Source organism: Heteronotia binoei, chromosome 5 (assembly GCF_032191835.1).
Source record: "Heteronotia binoei isolate CCM8104 ecotype False Entrance Well chromosome 5, APGP_CSIRO_Hbin_v1, whole genome shotgun sequence".
NCBI lineage: Eukaryota > Metazoa > Chordata > Lepidosauria > Squamata > Gekkonidae > Heteronotia > Heteronotia binoei.
The window spans coordinates 92,136,631-92,155,134 of NC_083227.1; the positions used below are offsets into that span (position 1 = coordinate 92,136,631).

Here is an 18,504-nt window from a genome sequence, read left to right on the forward strand (position 1 = left end):
TAGCCACAGTGTGTGTGTGTGTGTGTGTGTGTATACACATATATTTGGCCGCTGTGTGACACAGAATGTTGGACTGGATGGGCCATTGGCCTGATCTAACATGGCTTCTCTTATGTTCTTATGTTATGTTCTTATGACTCATGAAACCTGATGCCCTGCCACAAATTTTGTTAGTCTTTTAAGTACTACTGGACTCTTGCTCTTTTCTACTATTTTATTTCAGTTGGTTAAGAAATGTTTCCAGCAACCTGTAAATCCTTCCATCCCATAATCTTTTATAAACCATAATTTTCTCCATAATCATGACAAACTTTTCTAAGCAACCTCTTTGCCTTTGGCAGCTTAGTTTGCCTTTAGTATTGTGCTACCAGTATCCTTGCTGTAACTGATAATTTACAGTGCAATCCTAAAGCCACTTTCCTGGGAGTAAGTCCCATTGAATACACCTGAGAAGAATTCAGAAAAGACCTGATTAGGATTGTTCTCTTAATGCTTCTTCTAAACTTTTGGCCAGCTCATGGACTTCTGTTAGCATTTTAGCATTTGACTAGGCTGCTGTGCAGAAACAGTGGCTCTCCAGATGTTTTTTGCCTACAACTCCCATCCGCCCCAACCAGCATGGCCAATGGCTGGGGCCGATGGGAGTTATAGGCAAAAAACATCTGGAAAGCCACTGTTCCCTACCCCTGTGCTAGACCATTGTAAACAAGGCAAAGCCAGAAGCAACTGATTCCTTATTCATGCATTCAAATTCTCTGTAGACAATACAAGACCTATTCACTGGTGGAGGGTGTGCCATATAGCTCATAGTGGCTTCTCTATTGTTCTTTTAAAAAAAATTGGAGCTGAAATAGGATATCAAAGGTAATTTTATCAATTCCTTTGATCTATGCTGCAGCCATTTTAGATCTATTTAACTGCATGGTGCACTTCACTACCACAAATATTGAACAGTGACTTGGGAGTACTTCATGCACTGAAGTGTAAAGTTTGTGACTATTAGGGTGGCCATAATATCTGCAGGCCAGCCAGGGACACCTTGAGGGGGAATGAATGTGTGTGTGCGCTCGCGAAGCGCGTGCTGCCGCAAATAGGAAGTGACGTCACTTCTGGTGACGTCATGCCACCGCCGGAAACAGGAAGTGACATCACTTCCTGTGACATCGTTTCCCCGTGCCACCAGCCAGAAGCAGGAAGTGACATCACTTCCTGTGACATCATTTCCCCCAAATGCCACTGCCGGAAATAGGAAGTGATTCCCCGGGAATCAAACCCAGTTCTCCCAGTTAAGAGTCCGCACACTTAACCACTACACCAAACTGGATCCAAACTGTAGCTACTTAGGGTTTGCACTCTTGGATGCCAAAGTGAAGGCAGGGCCAGCCATAATGATCTCAGAGTGGCCTACAATCTTCTACAATCTTCTTTACCTTCCTCCCCCACAACAGACACCGTGTGAGGTGAGTGGGGCCAAGAGAGCTCTCGCAGCGGTTGTCCTTGAAAGGGCTGACCCAAGGCCATTCCAGCAGCTGCAAGTGGAGGAGTGGGGAATCAAACCCGGTTCTCCCAGATAAGATGGTGTGTGTGTGTGTGTGTGGGGAGGGTTCTTCGGCGTCATTCTGGGGTAAAGGCCGTGTTGCAGAGCAGCCCTTCCATGACCCCCAGGAAAAAAGGAAAGTGCAGCGCCAGAAAAAGGGCTCTTCTGCCCTTGCCATAGCCAAGCCCCCGAAGGGAGGGCTGTGGCCACCAACTTGGGTCCTCATCTCTTACACATTTTCACTGTGTTGTGTGCTAATCCACTGCTCACCCTCTTCCTATAGATATGGACTGCTAGCCTCCATTTCAATGAATCTGAAGAAGTGTGCTCAGCTCGAACGTGACCCTCTATAACTGGCATTTCCTGCCACCAAACTACACAAAATTGTGCTTGATGCCTAAAAGGAGCCCCTAAAACCACTGCTTCTTGTTGTTGGAAGTGCCTGTATTCAAATAGAAAGCTTCACTACTTTCCACCAATTCCCCTCTCAAGACTTGGCAGAACTCCCACCAACAGGTGCCGGTTCTCAGTACCCACAAATACTGCCACAAAAAAGGGGGGGCAGGAGCCCTAAAGCTGCTTGCAAGTACAAACAATGAGGTAAGGAGGATGACCCCCCCACACACATGAAAATAGTCATTGTAATACCACCCAAGCCCCTGAAAGCAGAGAATCCTAGAGTTGGAAGGGACCTCTGGGGTCATCTAGTCCAGCCCCCTGCACAATGCAGGGAACTCACAAGCCCCTCCCCCTCCATCCACAGGACCCTCATTGCTGTCAGGGGGACAGGCAGCCTCTGTTGGAAAACATCCCAGGAAGGAGACCCCAGTTAAAGCACAGAATCTTAGAGCTGGAAGGGCCCTCCAGGGTCATCTAGTCCAGCCCCCTGCACAATGCAGGGAACTCACAAGCCCCTCCCCTCCATCCACAGGACCCTCATTGCTGTCAGGGGGCCCCACAGCCTCTCTTGAAACCCCTCCCAGGAAGGAGAGGCGGGTCCTTCCCTGCAGGCTTCCAGAGCCCTCTCTGCTTGCCAAGGCCTCCCGCCTGCCCGTGCATTGAGCGAGCGGGGCTGCCTTCGGGGAGCCAGAGCCGGCGTGCAACAGCAGCTCCTCCGCCCCGGCCCCAGCAGCAGGAGGGGGCTGCAAGACTCACCAGTCCGCGGGCTCCGTTCCCCCAGGGCCTCCGGGTGCAGCAGCCACAGCATGCCGGCCTCGCCGGAAAACCCTCCCCGGCCCCTGGATTCCGTGCCCCAACAGTTCTGGCCTCCCCGCCCCCTGCCTGGCCCAGCGGCACCGGCCTCCCTTCCTCTCTCCCGGGGACTCCCTTACTTCCTTCCTCCTTTCCCTCCTCCCTTCCCTCTTTCCTTCTTCCTTTCTTCCCTCCTGCCTGCCAGTCCGCTTGCTCCATTCCCCGAAGGCCTCCGAGTGCAGCAGCCACAGCACGCCGGCCTCGCTGGGAAACCCTCCCTGGCCCCTGGGTTCCGCGCCCCAACAGTTCCGGCCTCCCCGCCCCCTGCCTGGCCCAGCGGCACCGGCCTCCCTCCCTCTCTCCCGGGGACTCCCTTCCTTCCTTCCTCCTTTCCCTCCTCCCTTCCCTCTTTCCTTCTTCCTTTCTTCCCTCCTGCTGCAGGAGGGAAGAAAGGAAGAAGGAAAGAGGGAAGGGAGGAGGGAAAGGGGGAAGGAAGGGAGTCCTGCCTGCCAGTCCGCTTGCTCCATTCCCCGAAGGCCTCCGGGTGAAGCAGCCACAGCACGCCGGCCTCGCCGGGAAACCGCTCCCCAGCTACTTGTTTCCGCGCCCCAAGAGTTCTGCCTCCCTCCCTCCCGGGGGCTCCCTTCCTTCCTCCCTCCCTCTTTCCCTCCTGCTTCCTTCCTTGCAAGTGGGCAGGGGACTCCTTCCTCTGCCCCCTCCCCGAGCCGCGTCCACTGCTGCCTCCGGCGCTGGAGTCTACCCCACCACGCCTTCCTCCCCTCTCCACCCTCTCAAGCGCCTCCGAGCTGCCGCCGCCTGGGCTCCGCCTCCTCTCCCCTGGAGGTTCCTCCGACATGCCGCCTTGCTTTTGGGATGCTGCTGCGAACTTTTGGCCAGGCGCGCGAAGCAACGGAAGAGGCGAGCCCGGGCAGGCAGCAGGACGCGCGCGCGGAGCCTCCCCGGCGCTCCAAAACAACTTTGCGCCAAGCAGCCAGCCTGCCCAGCAGCACAAGAGGCACTTGGAGTTTCCGGTCCGGGAGGAGGAGGAGGAGAAACTCGCCACCGAGAAGGGAAGCAACGACTCAACCCCCCTTTCCTTTCCTTTCCTTCCTTCCTTCTGCAGCAAGCCCGGGTGGGAGCAAGATCTGGGCTGCAGCAGCCCGGCATCACGAAAGGAAAGGTCCCCCGTGCAAGCACCAGTCGTTTCCGACTCTGGGGTGACGTTGCTTTTCACTACGTTTTCACGGCAGACTTTTTACGGGGTGGTTTGCCATTGCCTTCCCCAGTCTTTTACACTCCCCCCCCCCACGCCCAGGCATCTGCTGTTGGTCTTCGGAGGAAGCTGAGCCGCGCTTCCAAACCCGACGGGCCTCTGAGATTTTGGCTGGGAAGAGTGGCAAAGGCTCCGGCAAGCACGCTGGCATTGCTCCCCGGGGATTTTGGCGAACCCGGGATTTGACTGGGCCAACCCGTGAGGTGGGAATTTGGGGGCAGGGGTGGGACTTTCCCGGGTGGGCGGGACGATCTGGCCACCCTATAGGAGCAACTGCTGTCAATTCTGGGAGGCAAAAACATGAATTTCATTTCAGGCCCTTTGCTCATGCATGAGCTTGCATGTCATAAGTTAACAAAATGCGACATGGGCTGAATTTTTGCAAGTTTCACTTCTGCAATAAGAACATAAACATAAGAACATAAGAGAAGCCATGTTGGATCAGGCCAATGGCCTATCCAGTCCAACACTCTGTGTCACACAGTGGCCAAAAAAACCCAAGTGCCATCAGGAGGTTCACAAGTGGGCCTAGAAGCCCTTCAACTTTGCCCCCCCCCCAAAGAAGCAAGAATACAGAGCATCACTGCCCCAGACAGTTCAAATAATATACTGTGGCTAGTAGCCACTGATGGACCTTTGCTCCATATTTTTATCCAATCCCCTCTTGAAGCTGGCTATGCTTGTAGCCGCTGCCACCTCCTGTGGAAGTGAATTCCACATGTTAATCACCCTTTGGGTGAAGAAGTACTAACCTGACTGCTCATAGTGGGCACTGTGATTTTTCATCCTGTTTTCATCTGTGAAGTAGACTTTCTAATGACATGCCTCATATTGTTATGTGAGGATGAATGAAATCTTAGTAACATCCATGGGGAACCTTCAGTCACTCTGTCAGCCTCACCTACCTAAAATTGTTGTGAGAATAAAATGGAGATTTGGCGGGGGTGGGGGGATGCACAAAAAGAAGTTTACCAATAGCTTACATTAGAACTTAATAATAATGAAGCAATATATTCACTAATTCTAAACAATATAAACAGCAGTAAAAGACATAACTATAAAGAAAGATCATTAATTATATTAGGGATTGTTTCCTGTGAAATGAGATATTCTAGAACAGGAAACCAGACAGCTCAGAAGTTAGAGTGAGAATGATTAACATTGTCAGGCCATTATGTAGGCACTCCATAACTTTTTATGCCAGTGGTTTACCTCAGGAGTAGCAGTACTCTTAATTTGCTCTGTAAGCACCATTCCTTCTGAACATAGTACAGATCCCCTGCCTGTGTTCTGAATTTGAGACCCTGTCAGAGCTGGAAAATAAGCTCTTTGCATTCATTTTGCTATGGGTCACAATCTGGGACACATTGCATAGCTTGGATAACTTGCAAAAAGTAAGAACTTGGCCGTTTTCCCACTTACCTTACCCCGGAGCGATGTCCCTCTTCACCGCGCTGCATCTGCGCGGATTTCGCACAAACTGCTGCACAGCACCAGGAAGAGCCGTGTAGTCCCGGGGCTTTTGCGTCGCAAATGTAAACCGCCAAAAAGCAGTTTACATTTGGACGCAAAAGCCCCGGGACTATGCGGCTCTTCCTGGTGCTGCGCAGCAGTTTGTGCGAAATCCACGCAGACGCAGCGCGGTGAAGAGGGACGTCGTTCCGGGGTAAGGTAAGTGGGAAAATGGCCCTTGTTTAATAAAATATGAGCATCACTTTTATGCTGATAAAATTATTTGATATGGGGTGGTTTTGATATTCAAGCTCTCTCTTGGACTTGAGAAATAAAATACTCCTGCTGTGCAGCTTCTTAACAGGACTCTTTTTGTGTATGTGTAGCTTAACACTTGCAGCATTTATCTGATATAAAATGGCAAAATGTTCCACTGTTTATTAGTAGCCATTATTCTGCAGCCAGTAACAACTTTGTTATTTGTTGGAAGGAGGAGCAAAAGGGCAAGAAGAAAAAGAACACCAAAAAGAAGTTATCACCCAATAACGCAAATAAACTCCCTCAAGAAAGCAGCTCTCCTGAACCCAAGCTGGAGTCCCACAGCAGTAGTCTAGCAGACCACGAATACACAGCTGGTGGAAGCACGTTTGGAGTTGCCCAAGTAAACAGAGGCTCTCAACCCATGGCTCCTGGAGTTTTCCTCACACAAAGGAGGCCCTCATCACAGTATAATGCAGCTGCCAAAGGTAGTGTTCTTGATCAGTTAACTAGTTTGTTTCTTTGGCAGGACAGAATTGTTGCACTTTACTTTTGGTAAATTATATGTAGCCTCAGCTCAGACCATCGCTAAACTATAGTTTATTTTAAGCATTGTTAGTTTGTGAAACCAGGATTGGGCATACAGATTATCATTCAGTTCCTGGTTTGCCTCAGCAAATGCTGCCTTTATCAGCATTTTACATCACAATTTATACATCACAAATCTTAGGTAAAACCAATAGCAGATGATGAAGCAACCTCAAATGATTGTTCCAAATGATTGGCTTAATGGACCATCACTAACCAGTGGGATGGATCCAGCATGAAGACTGCGCAAGGACTGTCAATCCTCATGGTTTTCTCCTTCTCCCAGGAGTCGTTTCCAACTTTTGGGAAAGTATATTTCCAGGGTCTCGGAATGTATATGGAGTAATAGATACTGTGAGGTACTTTATGGCCATGTAGATCCCATAACCCTGTGAATAAACTTTCCAGGGATCAAAAAGGACTGTGTGAAGGAGTGGGGATTAGTAACTGTCAATGATATCCAGTCCACAGTTACCAGAGTGGCCCATATTTAGACAATCACCCTAATCATAGTTAGTTTAATTAAAACATGGGTTTTTGTGTGACATCTGAACTGAGCCATAGCAGTGAAGCTTTTCCTCTTTCTAAAAAACCTGGAAGAAACAGAGTGCTTTGAAGCATCACTTTTAATAGAATTTTTTTTTAAATACCTATATAAATTTGCTGAATAAGATCAACTGAAACTGTGAAGTTGGATGTCATCAATGCAGTGATGACACCCAGCCATGTATTACATTAAATAAGCTTCCAGAAGCAGCCATTTCTGTGCTAGGTCAGTGTATAGAGGCAGGAAGAAAATCTGAAGATTAATCCTCATACAACGAAAATGATGCTGGTTGGGTAGACTGAATTCCTGGCTGGGGTGGTTTTGCCTGTTTTGCTTGGGATGAACCAGTCTTTGTCATCCTCAGTTAATAACCTAGGGGTCCTCTACACTTTGCTCTTTAATTGCAGAAACAATTGAATCTGGTGACAGGGGATGTCATTTTCAGGTGCATTTGGCAAAGAAAATATCCCCTTTTCAGCACCTAGGTGACCTGGCCGTGCTAATTCATGCTACAGTGATCTCAGGACTAGGTTATTGTAACACACAATCTACATAGGGCCTTCTGTTGAAGACAATGCAGAAGCTACAACTAGTTGAAAACATGGCACCACAATTATTACAATGGTAATAAAGTGTTATCTGATCTTTACATTGACTACCCATTTGCTTCTGTGTTCAAATCAAAGTTTAAAGCATGTCAGGACATGAAACTTTTATACCTTAGAAGGGTATGCCTTTCTCTATATGCACCTGTGCAGAAACCTTTGTCATCTTCCAGATCTTCTTCGTGGTCTCTGTGCATCACACCAATGGGAGAGGCGCCGGCGCCAACCCTGATCGGTAAACTTCAAAAGCTGCGGATTTCCGCGCCTTCGTCACAGCGCGCATGCGCAGACCCCCCCCCACTGTGCATGCTCGCCAGGATGGGAGCGGACATCCCGCCAGTTGTCTTCTGACCGCCGCGCTGATCGGTTGATCTTTTTGCTATGGTCGGTGAACTTCGTTGGACTTCGTCCTAACTTGTTAGAAATAGTTAGTGTTAGTTGTTTAGTTAGATAGCGTTAGGTTTGTTTGTCTGGAGCGTGGGGTGAGTTTTTTTGCCCTTCAGGGCGCCCCCCTGTGCTCTCGGGCCTTCCACCCATTTTTCCTACCCCTCGTATGGAAAAGCGGTGGGGTTTCTTCCGTTGCTGCTCGAAGTGCAGAAGCAAAATTGCGCCGCCGGACGGCCATTCTCTGTGCTTGCTGTGCCTGGGAGAGCAGCACAAGCATTCATTGCGCCAAGTTCTCGAAGCAAACGCGGAAGAACAGGGCGGCGCGGCTGGCGGCAGCGCTCATGGAGAAAGCACTATCACCACGTGCGCTCTTCACCGATCAAGGGCAACCTTCGGCTGATCTGTCGACACCAAAATCGGTCAACGCCGAAAAAGGTACCTCCGACGCCGATCGCCCCCGCAAGCGCTCGGGCTCGGCAGCTGCATCGTAGTCCTCGGTGCCGGCAAAGAAGCACAAGGAGGACAAGGGGTCACATGCTGAAAAGTCGAAGAAGCACAAGAAGGCCGATAAGCCTAAGCACAAGCCTGCTTCGCAATCTTCGCCTGCATTGCTTTCCGAGTCTTTGACACCGGTCGTCCCGCCGCTGAAGCTCTTCGCCTCACCCGTTCGTCGGTCGAGCCTGCCACCGCTTACCTCGATGTCGACTCAGCTGGTCATCTCCGACTCCCACTCCGAGATTGATTCAGCACAGCGCGTCGATACCGACAGAAGCCCATCGGGTCGGCTCACGCCAAGGCAAGAGACCCCACGTTCTCGTAGCCCTCCCCGGGATCGACGTCGGGACTCGCACCGGGATCGATCTTCGAGCAGCCGCTCTCCTCGCTACCAGAAGAAGGATCCGTCTCCTCATTGGCCAGTGTCGCAGATTTCTTGGGATCAGAGGCAGTGGCAGTACCTCTACGGTGCTTACCCGATGCAACCCCCGTTCCCTTGGTTGCCTCCGTGGCAGATGGACTGGGATCAGGCTTCGGAGTCTTCCTATCGCTCCCGGATGTCCTGTAGAACCCCTCGACATGCGCCTTCCACCATGGTATCGAAGCCGCCCAAGGTCGAGCATCCGGATCGGCATCGAGAGCCAGAGCGGCATGCCTCCCCGGAGAAGCCAAAGACAACACCGATGGTTCGGACATTACCGCCTCGGCGTCAGCCGTCTGAGCAGTCGAAATCGCCTGAAGCATCTCCCAGGTCCTTGAGGGAGTCGTCACCGGAAGAACAAGGGGCCTCCTCTACAGGTGAACCTTCTCCACCAGAAAAGACCACGGAGGATCATCCCATCTCTCCCTCCGAAGACCTTAAGTCCTATGGGGACTTGATTAGAAGGATGGCGCAGGCGCTGTCTTTACCAACAGTTCAGCCTCAGCCTGTGGTCACGGACAGTGTTTTTGATATTGTCCAAAGGGACACATCGACGGCAGTTGCTCTACCCATCACCAATGTGATGCTTCACACGGCTAAGTCGTCCTGGGACAAGCCTGCGTCCACGCCGGTGTCATCACGCCGGCTGGACCACATGTATTGCCTGCAAGAAAATACAGCAGAGTTCCTGTATATGCATCCTAAGCCCAACTCAGTTGTGGTATCATCTTCGTCCAAAGGAAAGAAGACGCATTCAACTCCCCCTGATAAGGAGGGGCGGAAGCTGGACGCTATGGGGCGGCGATTATACTCCACTGGGTCACTTGGGGTGAAAATTGCGAACTATTCGGCATGTATGGGCAGGTATCAATATAACTTGTGGGATCAGATCTCGCCCGTCCTGAACACTCTGCCGGAACAGAGTAGATCGATCCTGAAGAAGTTGCAGAAGGAGGGGATGGCCTTGGCAAAGCAGCAGCTGAATTCCGCAAAGCATTCAGGTGATGCTTGTGCCAAAACTCTCACGTAGGCACTCCTGGCTACGCTCCACCGCCCTGCAACCTGATACGCAGGCGTATATTGAAGATCTCCCGTTCGATGGCATGGGTCTCTTTAGCGCCACCACGGACTCGGTCCTCCAGGAGATGGACAAGAGTATAAAGACGTCCAAGAACCTGGGGGTCTCAACTTCTCGACCGCAGGCGAAGCGGCAGTGGCCGTGACAGTGGCAGAAGAAGCCTTATGCCAAGTCTCCTGAGCAGCAGTGGCGTCCTAAGTCAGCGACCACCTTTTCACGGCCTCAGTACCAGCCAAAGCAAAAGTACTCGCCGTCCTCTGCACAGGCTTCAAGGCAGAAGGGTGCAAAGCAGCACAAACAGGGCCTTTGACTCCCCACTTCCTGCTCGTCCCCATGGGGACACGGACTCTATCCGTGTGTCTCGTTTTCTTCCAGCCTGGTCCCGTATCACCTCAGACCAGTGGGTCTTATCTGTAATCCAATGGGGGTACGAGATAGAATTTTTCCAACATCCCCCTACCCCGACTTTCGCCTACACTGCACCCTCCCCTACTCTCCTGGAAGAGGTTCAGTCCCTCCTCCTCAAGCAGGCCATCGAGGAGGTCCCGAAGGATCAATGTGGCCGTGGGTTCTACTCCCGCTATTTTGCTGTCCCGAAGAAGGACGGGGGCCTATGCCCGATTATGGACCTTCGGGGTCTCAACGAGTTCATCCGTTACAACAAGTTTCGGATGACCTCCCTGCCCTGCATCCTCCCGCTGCTGGATCACGGGGAATGGATGGCCACTTTAGACCTGAAAGACGCTTACTTTCATGTTTCCATTCACCCCCGGCACCGCAAGTTCCTGCGCTTTACGATCGGCAACGCCCACTTCCAGTACAGGGCCCTGCCCTTTGGTCTGTCGATGGCCCCGAGAGTGTTTACAAAAACGATGGTCGTCATTGCCGCCCACCTAAGGCTCCAAGGGATCTCCCTGTTCCCGTACATAGACGACTGGCTGATAGTGGTGGGGTCAAGGAAGGCTCTGCTTCAGCACATCGACGTCACTCTCGCTCTGTTGTCAGGCCTGGGGCTCCAGGTCAACTGGAAGAAATCACACCTCCAACCATCGCAGAGGGTGCAGTTCATCGGCGCGGTGCTGGACACTGTAGCATGCAAGGCGTTTTCCCCAGTGGATCGAGCGGAGGCCATTGTTCAGGCAGTTCGCTCCCTACACCGCAATCCATCGGTTCCTGTGTGCCGGATTCAGCGCCTGCTGGGGCTCATGGCAGCCACCACTTCGGTCGTGCCGAATGCAAGGCTTCGCATGCGGCCACTCCAGCTGTAGTTCCTCCAGGAGTTCCGGTGCAACTTCGACTCCCCGAATCGGTGCCTGACTGTTCCTCCAGAAGTGTTAGCGGATATCAATTGGTGGGGGCAGGACCGCATCTTGACGGAAGGGGCGCCCATCCACAGACCACAGCCGTCCGTGATGATCACGACAGATGCGTCCCTTTGGGGATGGGGCGCGCATGCGCTGGGCCTGTGCGTCGGAGACCGGTGGCCTGCCCATCAATCTCTTCAGCACATCAATTACCTGGAACTGTTGGCCATTTTCCACGCTGTTCAGTCGTTCCAGACGCTCATCAGGGGACGGGCGGTGGCAGTCCTCACGGACAATACGACCGCCATGGCCTACATAAATCGTCAAGGGGGCACAGTGTCCCGCAGACTCTGCCGGCTGGCGATGACAATTTGGGAGGCATGCATAGCCCTAGGGATATCGTTGCTTGCAACCCACCTTCCAGGTGTTCAGAATGCCCGGGCGGACTTTCTCAGCAGGGGGGGAGCATCGCTCCACGAATGGGAGCTCAACTGGAAGTTCCTAGAGCCCATGTTTCATCTGTGGGGAGCGCCCACGCTGAACGCCTTTGTGACTCGGGACAACAGAAAATGCGAGTCGTTCTGCACCAGGGGTGGTGTGGATCCGATGTCCCTCGGGGACGGGCTCCTGGTCCCTTGGGTGCACCACAGGGTGTATCTCTTCCCCCCTTTTCCGCTGATCACCAGGGTGGTGCAGAAGCTTCTGCGGGAGAAGCCGGTGGGCATCTTGGTGACGCCATGGTGGCCGAGGCAGCAATGGTTCCTGTTAGTCCTCCATCTTGCCCGCGGGACGTTCCACCACCTCCCACAGGTTCTGGACCTGCTGCTGTCGCACCAGGGAAGGGTGGTGCACCACGATGTGCCCCACCTGAAGTTGACGGCCTGGCATCTGGACGCTCGCAGCTATCAGAGAGAGCTCGGTTCGTGATTTTGAGCAGCCGGAAGCCTTCGACTCGACGCTCGTACGCCTACAAGTGGTTGAAGTTCGTTCAGTTCTCTACGAGCAAGTGGCTGGAGCCGTGGGCAGCGGTCCTCTCTGCAGTCTTTGACTTCTTGCTGTCCCTGCTGGACCGCGATCTGGCAGCTTCCTCGGTGAGGGTGTACCTGGCGGCCATCTCAAGTGAGCACGTGCAGATTGACGGGCATTCGGTCTTTGCCCATCCGGAGACTAAGAGGTTCCTCAAGGGAGTCGCCTGTCTGTATCCGTCGGTGCGGGTGCCCGCGCCGTCCTGGGACTTGCCCTTGGTGCTCAAAGCTCTTATGGGCAAACTGTTTGAGCCTATGGCTACCTGTTCGCACCAGCTGCTGGAGTGGAAGACAGCGTTCCTGGTTGCAGTCACGTCAGCGAGGCGAGTGGGCGAGCTGATGGCATTGAGGTGTGACAAGCCCTACCTTTGCTTCTCCCTGGAAGGGGTGGTGCTGCGCCCTGACATCACGTTCCTACCCAAGGTGGTCTCCGCATTTCACTTGAATGCAGAGATCGACTTACCCGTGTTCTTCCCGAACCCGTCGTCGGAGGTCGAGCGGCGTCTGCACGCCCTCAACGTGAAACGGGCATTGACATTCTACTTACACCGTACGAAGCCCTTCTGACGAGATTCCCGGCTCTTTTTCTCTTATGTGGCTCCTTCTTTGGGCCGGAGGATCTCTTCCCAGAGACTATCCAAATGGATTACTGGCACTATCAGACTGTGCTATCTTCTCCGTAAGACGCCGCTTCCCGGGCCAGTGCGGGCCCACTCTATGCGTGCGGTGGCAACCTCAGCAGCATTCATGAAGGGTGTTCCGCTGCAGGACATTTGCAAGGCTGCCACCTGGGCATTGGCGCATACCTTCGTGGCGCACTACGCGCTGGATATGAGGCGGCGCCAGGACTCGGCGGTGGGCCGTGCTGTGCTACAGACTGTCTCTTGTTGACGGACCATTGCGCCCTCCTCCAGGTATGTCCTTTGCTTGCTAGTCTCCCATTGGTGTGATGCACAGAGACCACGAAGAAGATAAACAGGTTTCCTACCTGTAACTGATGATCTTCGAGTGGTCATCTGTGCAGTCACACTACCCTCCCTCCTTCTCCTCCGCTGTCGGTCCATCCTGTGTGGTCTTACGCAGCGGTCAGAAGGAACTGGCGGGATGTCCGCTCCCGTCCTGGCGAGCATGCACAGTGGGGGGGGGGGTCTACGCATGCGCGCTGGGACGGAGGTGCGGAAATCCGCAGCTTTTGAAGTTTACCGATCAGGGTTGGTGCCGGCACCTCTCCCATTGGTGTGACTGCACAGATGACCACTCGAAGATCATCAGTTACAGGTAGGAAACCTGTTTTTTTATTAGCAGCACCTTCATGTAAATCAATGAGATCTGCTTCAGTCCATCCTTGGACCTTTTCTGTTGCTGCTCTGGCACTTGGAGATAGTTTGCTGGATCAAGTGAGGAAGATTTCTAACTTAGAGCAATCCAGAGAATTGCCCCCCCCCCCAGGTTGAAATAAAGAGTCAGATGCAATAATTGGATTAAACCACTTTATTTAATTTATTAATAAATGGCAAGGGCTAAACAGAACCTGTGGCCCGGTCAGGGCCAGGGGTCTCAACAGACACCTCCCCTGCCATTTAACTGGTGAGCAACCCAGCCCCTGGCTAGAGCTGTACAGCACAGCTCAGATCAGGCCAGCTCAGCAAATAGGCAACAAACCGGGAAGGTCCAACCATGAGCCTGGCAACTCAATGAAAGGAACCTTCCAAGTAAGCCCCTAAGGATGGTCTGCATTCTCCCACCCCGGGCTGGCAAACCCAAAGGTCGATCCTGACAGACCCCTAACCCCACAAAAGGGGGATGCTTTCTGGTCCTCACCTAACCATATAAGCTCATTATCCACAGAAACCTGCCACAACCAAAGTGACCAACCTATTTAACAGCACTTCCCTACAACCAAATTCCCAGTCCACTGATATGCTATGTTGGGTAGGCAAAAAAGCACCCCAGCAGTTCCGCCAATCAGCTGGGGATCAAAAAATGCCTACCCAGCCCCCCTAATAAGAGGCAACCAGCAAATGCCTACATACCAATCAGGGTGGGAGGGAGGGCCGATTGCCAGATGGAGACTGGCATGAGCAGGGAAGGCGCGCTGCTGCTGCAGCCAGCCCAGCCCCCAAGCACAAGCCCATTGGGCTGTCAATCTTCCTCTCATCCCCCAAGGGTGGCAAATGTGTCCCTCCGCCCTTACAGCGAGGCTGCAGGCGGTTGGGATGAATTCTGCAGAACTCGTCACCTTTGACTATTAAGAGTTGATGCACAGGACTGGTTCTCAAGGATGGGTATCCTTTTGTTTTCATTTGGATGGAATGTGCTAAATTTTTATATGTAAGCTGCTTTGAGCTAGCCTTTGAAGAAAAGCTGGATAGAAATATTTTAAATAAGAAATTACAGGATCTTTTGCATTGAAATTTCTATGATTTATAACAATGAGACTAAATCATATTGGGTAATAATAAAACAAACTTGTTTACTCAAAATTTTCAAACAAAGAGTGTTCACTTGTTGTATTATGCAGCAACTCATGCATCTAAGATCTTAGCCACACCTTAGTTTTTTTGAGAAACCACAGGAAAGAAACATATCAAGGAGTAAATGTCGCTGGTGTAAATAACTAACACCTGCTACTTTAGCATGAGCAGATTTCAACTATTGATTTTTAACAGTTGGTTTCCACAAGTATGAAGTTTTCCCCTACTTTCAGAAATGCATTCTTTAGTTCATCATAAATATTTAGAAATACTTATGACTGAGGGCCAACACATTTGTTTACTGATTCTCCAAAATGTCTCTGAAGCAGATTTCAACAAAATCAATAAAACAATTGAAATACTTTAGGACTGATTCCAGATGGGCAGTTTAAGCTGCCCCAGGGATGGTAGGTGAGTGGACTAAAAAAGTGTGTCCAAACGCACACATCTGCCTGCTGTCCAGCAAACCCTTAAAAACTGGACTTAATTTGTGGTTGCACTGATATGGTAATCTTTCAGATATCCTGGCCCTGGCTTGTTTAGAGCTTCAACGATAAGAACTAAAACTATTACTCCAAATTGTGCTTCTGTGCACATCTTCTAAAAATATGTGGATTTTCTAAAAATATAACTTATGTGAGCCAATAACCTAAATTTTGAACGATTTGAAGTTACTGAACAGAATTCAAAGGCAGTGCCATATAAAACACATTTGAATTACTTAAACTTGATATGCTGATAACCATGACCAAATTTTGCCTCTTAAGGAAAGCCTGCAGGTGATGCACCAACTGAAGCTGGTAAACTGAAGACAGCTGAACCTTCTTCTGTAGGTATGGATCTAATAGCTCCCTCAAACTATGATACTGTTCCTTCAGCCGGAATGCAGCTCCATCTAGAACAGATTGATTTTCCAACCCCAATCATCCCACTCACTTACCACCAACACCTCAATCTTGTCTGAATTGAGCTTCAGTTTACTGGTCCTCATCCAGCCCATTACCACCTCCAGACACTCATTCAGAATGTCCATCACTCACCTCTGTTGTTAAAAGAGACATAAAGCTGCATATCAATGATTTCATACTCCAGATTTTTGATGACATGTTTCAATGGTTTCTTGTAGCATGGGAGATAGAACTAAATCCTGTGTGATGGGAAGGAGCTGAGTAACAGTTTCTCAACATTTACTGCTTCTGAAAATAATCAGCCAGATAGGAGTTGGTTTCTCCTAGCAAAGGCTGTTCATTAGGGAAACAATGTAGGTTCAATACAAAAGTAGATTGGAAGCCTGTCTCTAAGGTTGAGAGACAATAGCCAGTCATGGTCATAGAATGGTTTAAAGACTGAGTGGGAATCAGATCTCTGCAGAACAACCCACTAGTATAAAGCAAAGTTCACCGTTTCAGGTGATATGAAAATTATATCTGTGATGTTTGATCTATGATGACTGATTTACACAGATAAAATTTGCTATTGCTGTAACAGTGATGAATATTTTTTGGTGGTCTGGTGTTGCATAGTAGCTAAGATGTGGCTTGTGAAGTCCTCAGTTCAAGTTTCACCACAGCCACAAAGATCATCACAGCTAATCTCTCAGCATTAGCAATGATCTGAAGTATAGACTGGTGGAAAGAGAAAATTACCAATGTTCTGATTACACCCACTCATTTAACTGGGTGTTGAAAGAACACGTTATCATAACTTCCACATGGGATACATGTGCCTATATATAATGCATGGAATGCTTTTTAGCACATGTCATTGACTGAAAGGTTCTCTGGGCTTTTCATGGAATAAATTTCAGTGTTTCTGAAATTTCACAGGAAATTCCAGGAACAACTAATTATTTTTCTGAAGTTTTCAATAATGTTGAGAAATACCACCATTTCACAGGTTCACTCAAAATAATAGACATTTATACAGCATAGAAGAATCTAATATTTCCAGAGCCTGGGAAATAGAGTCTCTCAGTGCTTCTCAGCTCAAGCCATTGGAAGTCTTTTTTCCATGTTCCCCAGTGGCAATCTTGAACATTCTGGGAATGTAACAGAGTCTATGTCTTAAACATTCTCCTTGGATGCTAGTAGAAGCCTCCTCCACACCAGCCTTAGTACTGATGCCACATTAAAAGCTGGATTCAAACTTCAGAAGGGTTTAAGAACTAGCTTATAATTTTGCATGTCATTTTTGAATTTTGATCTCATTTCTGGAATGGACAAATTTATTGATGTCTATTCAGTTATCCCTCACCTGGATAGCCCAGGCTAGCCCACTCTCAGCAGATCTTGGAAACTATGCAGGGTCAGCACCAGTTAGCATTTGGGTGGGAGACCACCAAGAAATACCAGGATCACTACGCAGAAGCAGGCAATGACAAACTAGCTCTGAATGTCTCTTACCTTGAAAACCCCATTAAGTCGGCTGTGACTTGACAAAAAAAGAAAAGAAACCTATCTATTACGTTTGCTTCACCACCACACCCCCTTACAAACTTCTAGTTTCTTTGTAAATATAGTTTTGTGACTCAGCATGTCTTCTTTCTTTCAACTCCAGGGAAACGTACAAAAAAAGGTATGGCCACAGCTAAGCAAAGGCTTGGGAAGATTTTGAAGATTCATCGGAATGGGAAACTTCTCCTCTAAAATTTAGCCACAACTGGGACTATCAAAGTTCAGAGTGTCCTGAGCTTACACAAACTCTTCAACTCTTGAAGGACTTCAGTAGTATTGTGCAACATCCTAGGGACAATACCAGTTAACTTTTTGCCACCACTTTAATAAATTCTTTTTAACTTTCAGCAGTTAAAACATGTACAGAATACTGCTATAAATATTTTTTAATATAGATGTCCTTTCTCAAATTGCTGAGAGTGACTAGTTCGCAAAAAGTTAATAATCCAAGACACTGAGGATCATTCCAGTTTTAGGAAAGTATCCGTTTAACTTGTTTATAAGTGAAGAGGTTGTTTTAACAGTATGCACATTAATTTCAATTACACTTCTGTACCAATTTTAAAGAGGTATCTGATTAAGCGGCAAAAGATCTGAGTTTTAAAAAATTTACATTTGCTCAAATTAACTTAGATTGAGAGATGAGATTTATGCCTTTATAATATGTGCAGGATATTAAATGCACCCTGGAAAATTTCATTTTTCTTACCTGGATCATGATAAATCAATTGTTTAGCAGAAGAGTTGAAATTGCACTTCAGCCTACTATAGGCCTTTCCTGTAAGCAGATGTCTGATGGCCATGGGTGAATGAATTTGTTTTATGAGCTGTTCAAGGTGGCTTTCAGAATATAGTCTGGTACAACAGGGTTCATGATAAATATACATTTGTTAATCCAGTTATTTGAAATTCAGTGGGAGTGGTGCCATTAACTTCAATTAACACTGGATTACAGCTCTTGAATTTTCTTCTCCCCGCATAAACATCTGTAATACTTTTTAAAAAATCAAATATTAGCACATTGTTCACCCTCACTTTCCTTGTTTTCATCACTTCAAATCAGTGTCTGATAGGAGTCTTGACTTCAGAGCCATTTATCTAAAATTTCATGGACATATGCCCAGAATTGGGGAAAACTTACAAAACTAATTAGTGCCTCAGAGGTAAGAGGTGAAAGTGATAACTCTGGAAGCAATTCTAAGTACATCTACTTAGAAGTAAATCTCATTTTATTTTTTAAACTCCCAAGATGTTTTGTGAAGGGAAATAAGGGAAATAAGACCATTTCCTTTTCCCAGTGTTGTTTAGTTCAGAGTTGCTCTTTTGAAATGACATCCTTGGTTTAAAAATTTAGAGAATTCTACCTTTTTAAAAACTGCTTCTTACACTAACCTTGGTCCCCTTAGAATGGGCTTT

At 49.2% G+C, this 18,504-nt stretch overlaps 1 protein-coding gene across 3 annotated transcripts in view; it reads left to right on the forward strand.

Annotated features, from left to right (window-relative positions):
* PHF2 (PHD finger protein 2) overlaps window positions 1-17,997 on the forward strand; it is a 198,563-nt gene extending 180,566 nt beyond the window's left edge. For 2 of the 3 annotated variants that reach the window (XM_060239820.1, XM_060239818.1), the window contains 3 exons: window positions 5,944-6,202; window positions 15,403-15,468; window positions 17,192-17,997. In XM_060239820.1, coding sequence (XP_060095803.1) covers window positions 5,944-6,202; window positions 15,403-15,468; window positions 17,192-17,280 — 414 coding nt within the window. In that variant the 3' untranslated portion in view covers window positions 17,281-17,997. The remainder of the gene's footprint in view (window positions 1-5,943; window positions 6,203-15,402; window positions 15,469-17,191) is intronic. The other variant, XM_060239819.1, reaches the window with a different exon arrangement.
* Window positions 17,998-18,504: the final 507 nt, after the last annotated feature.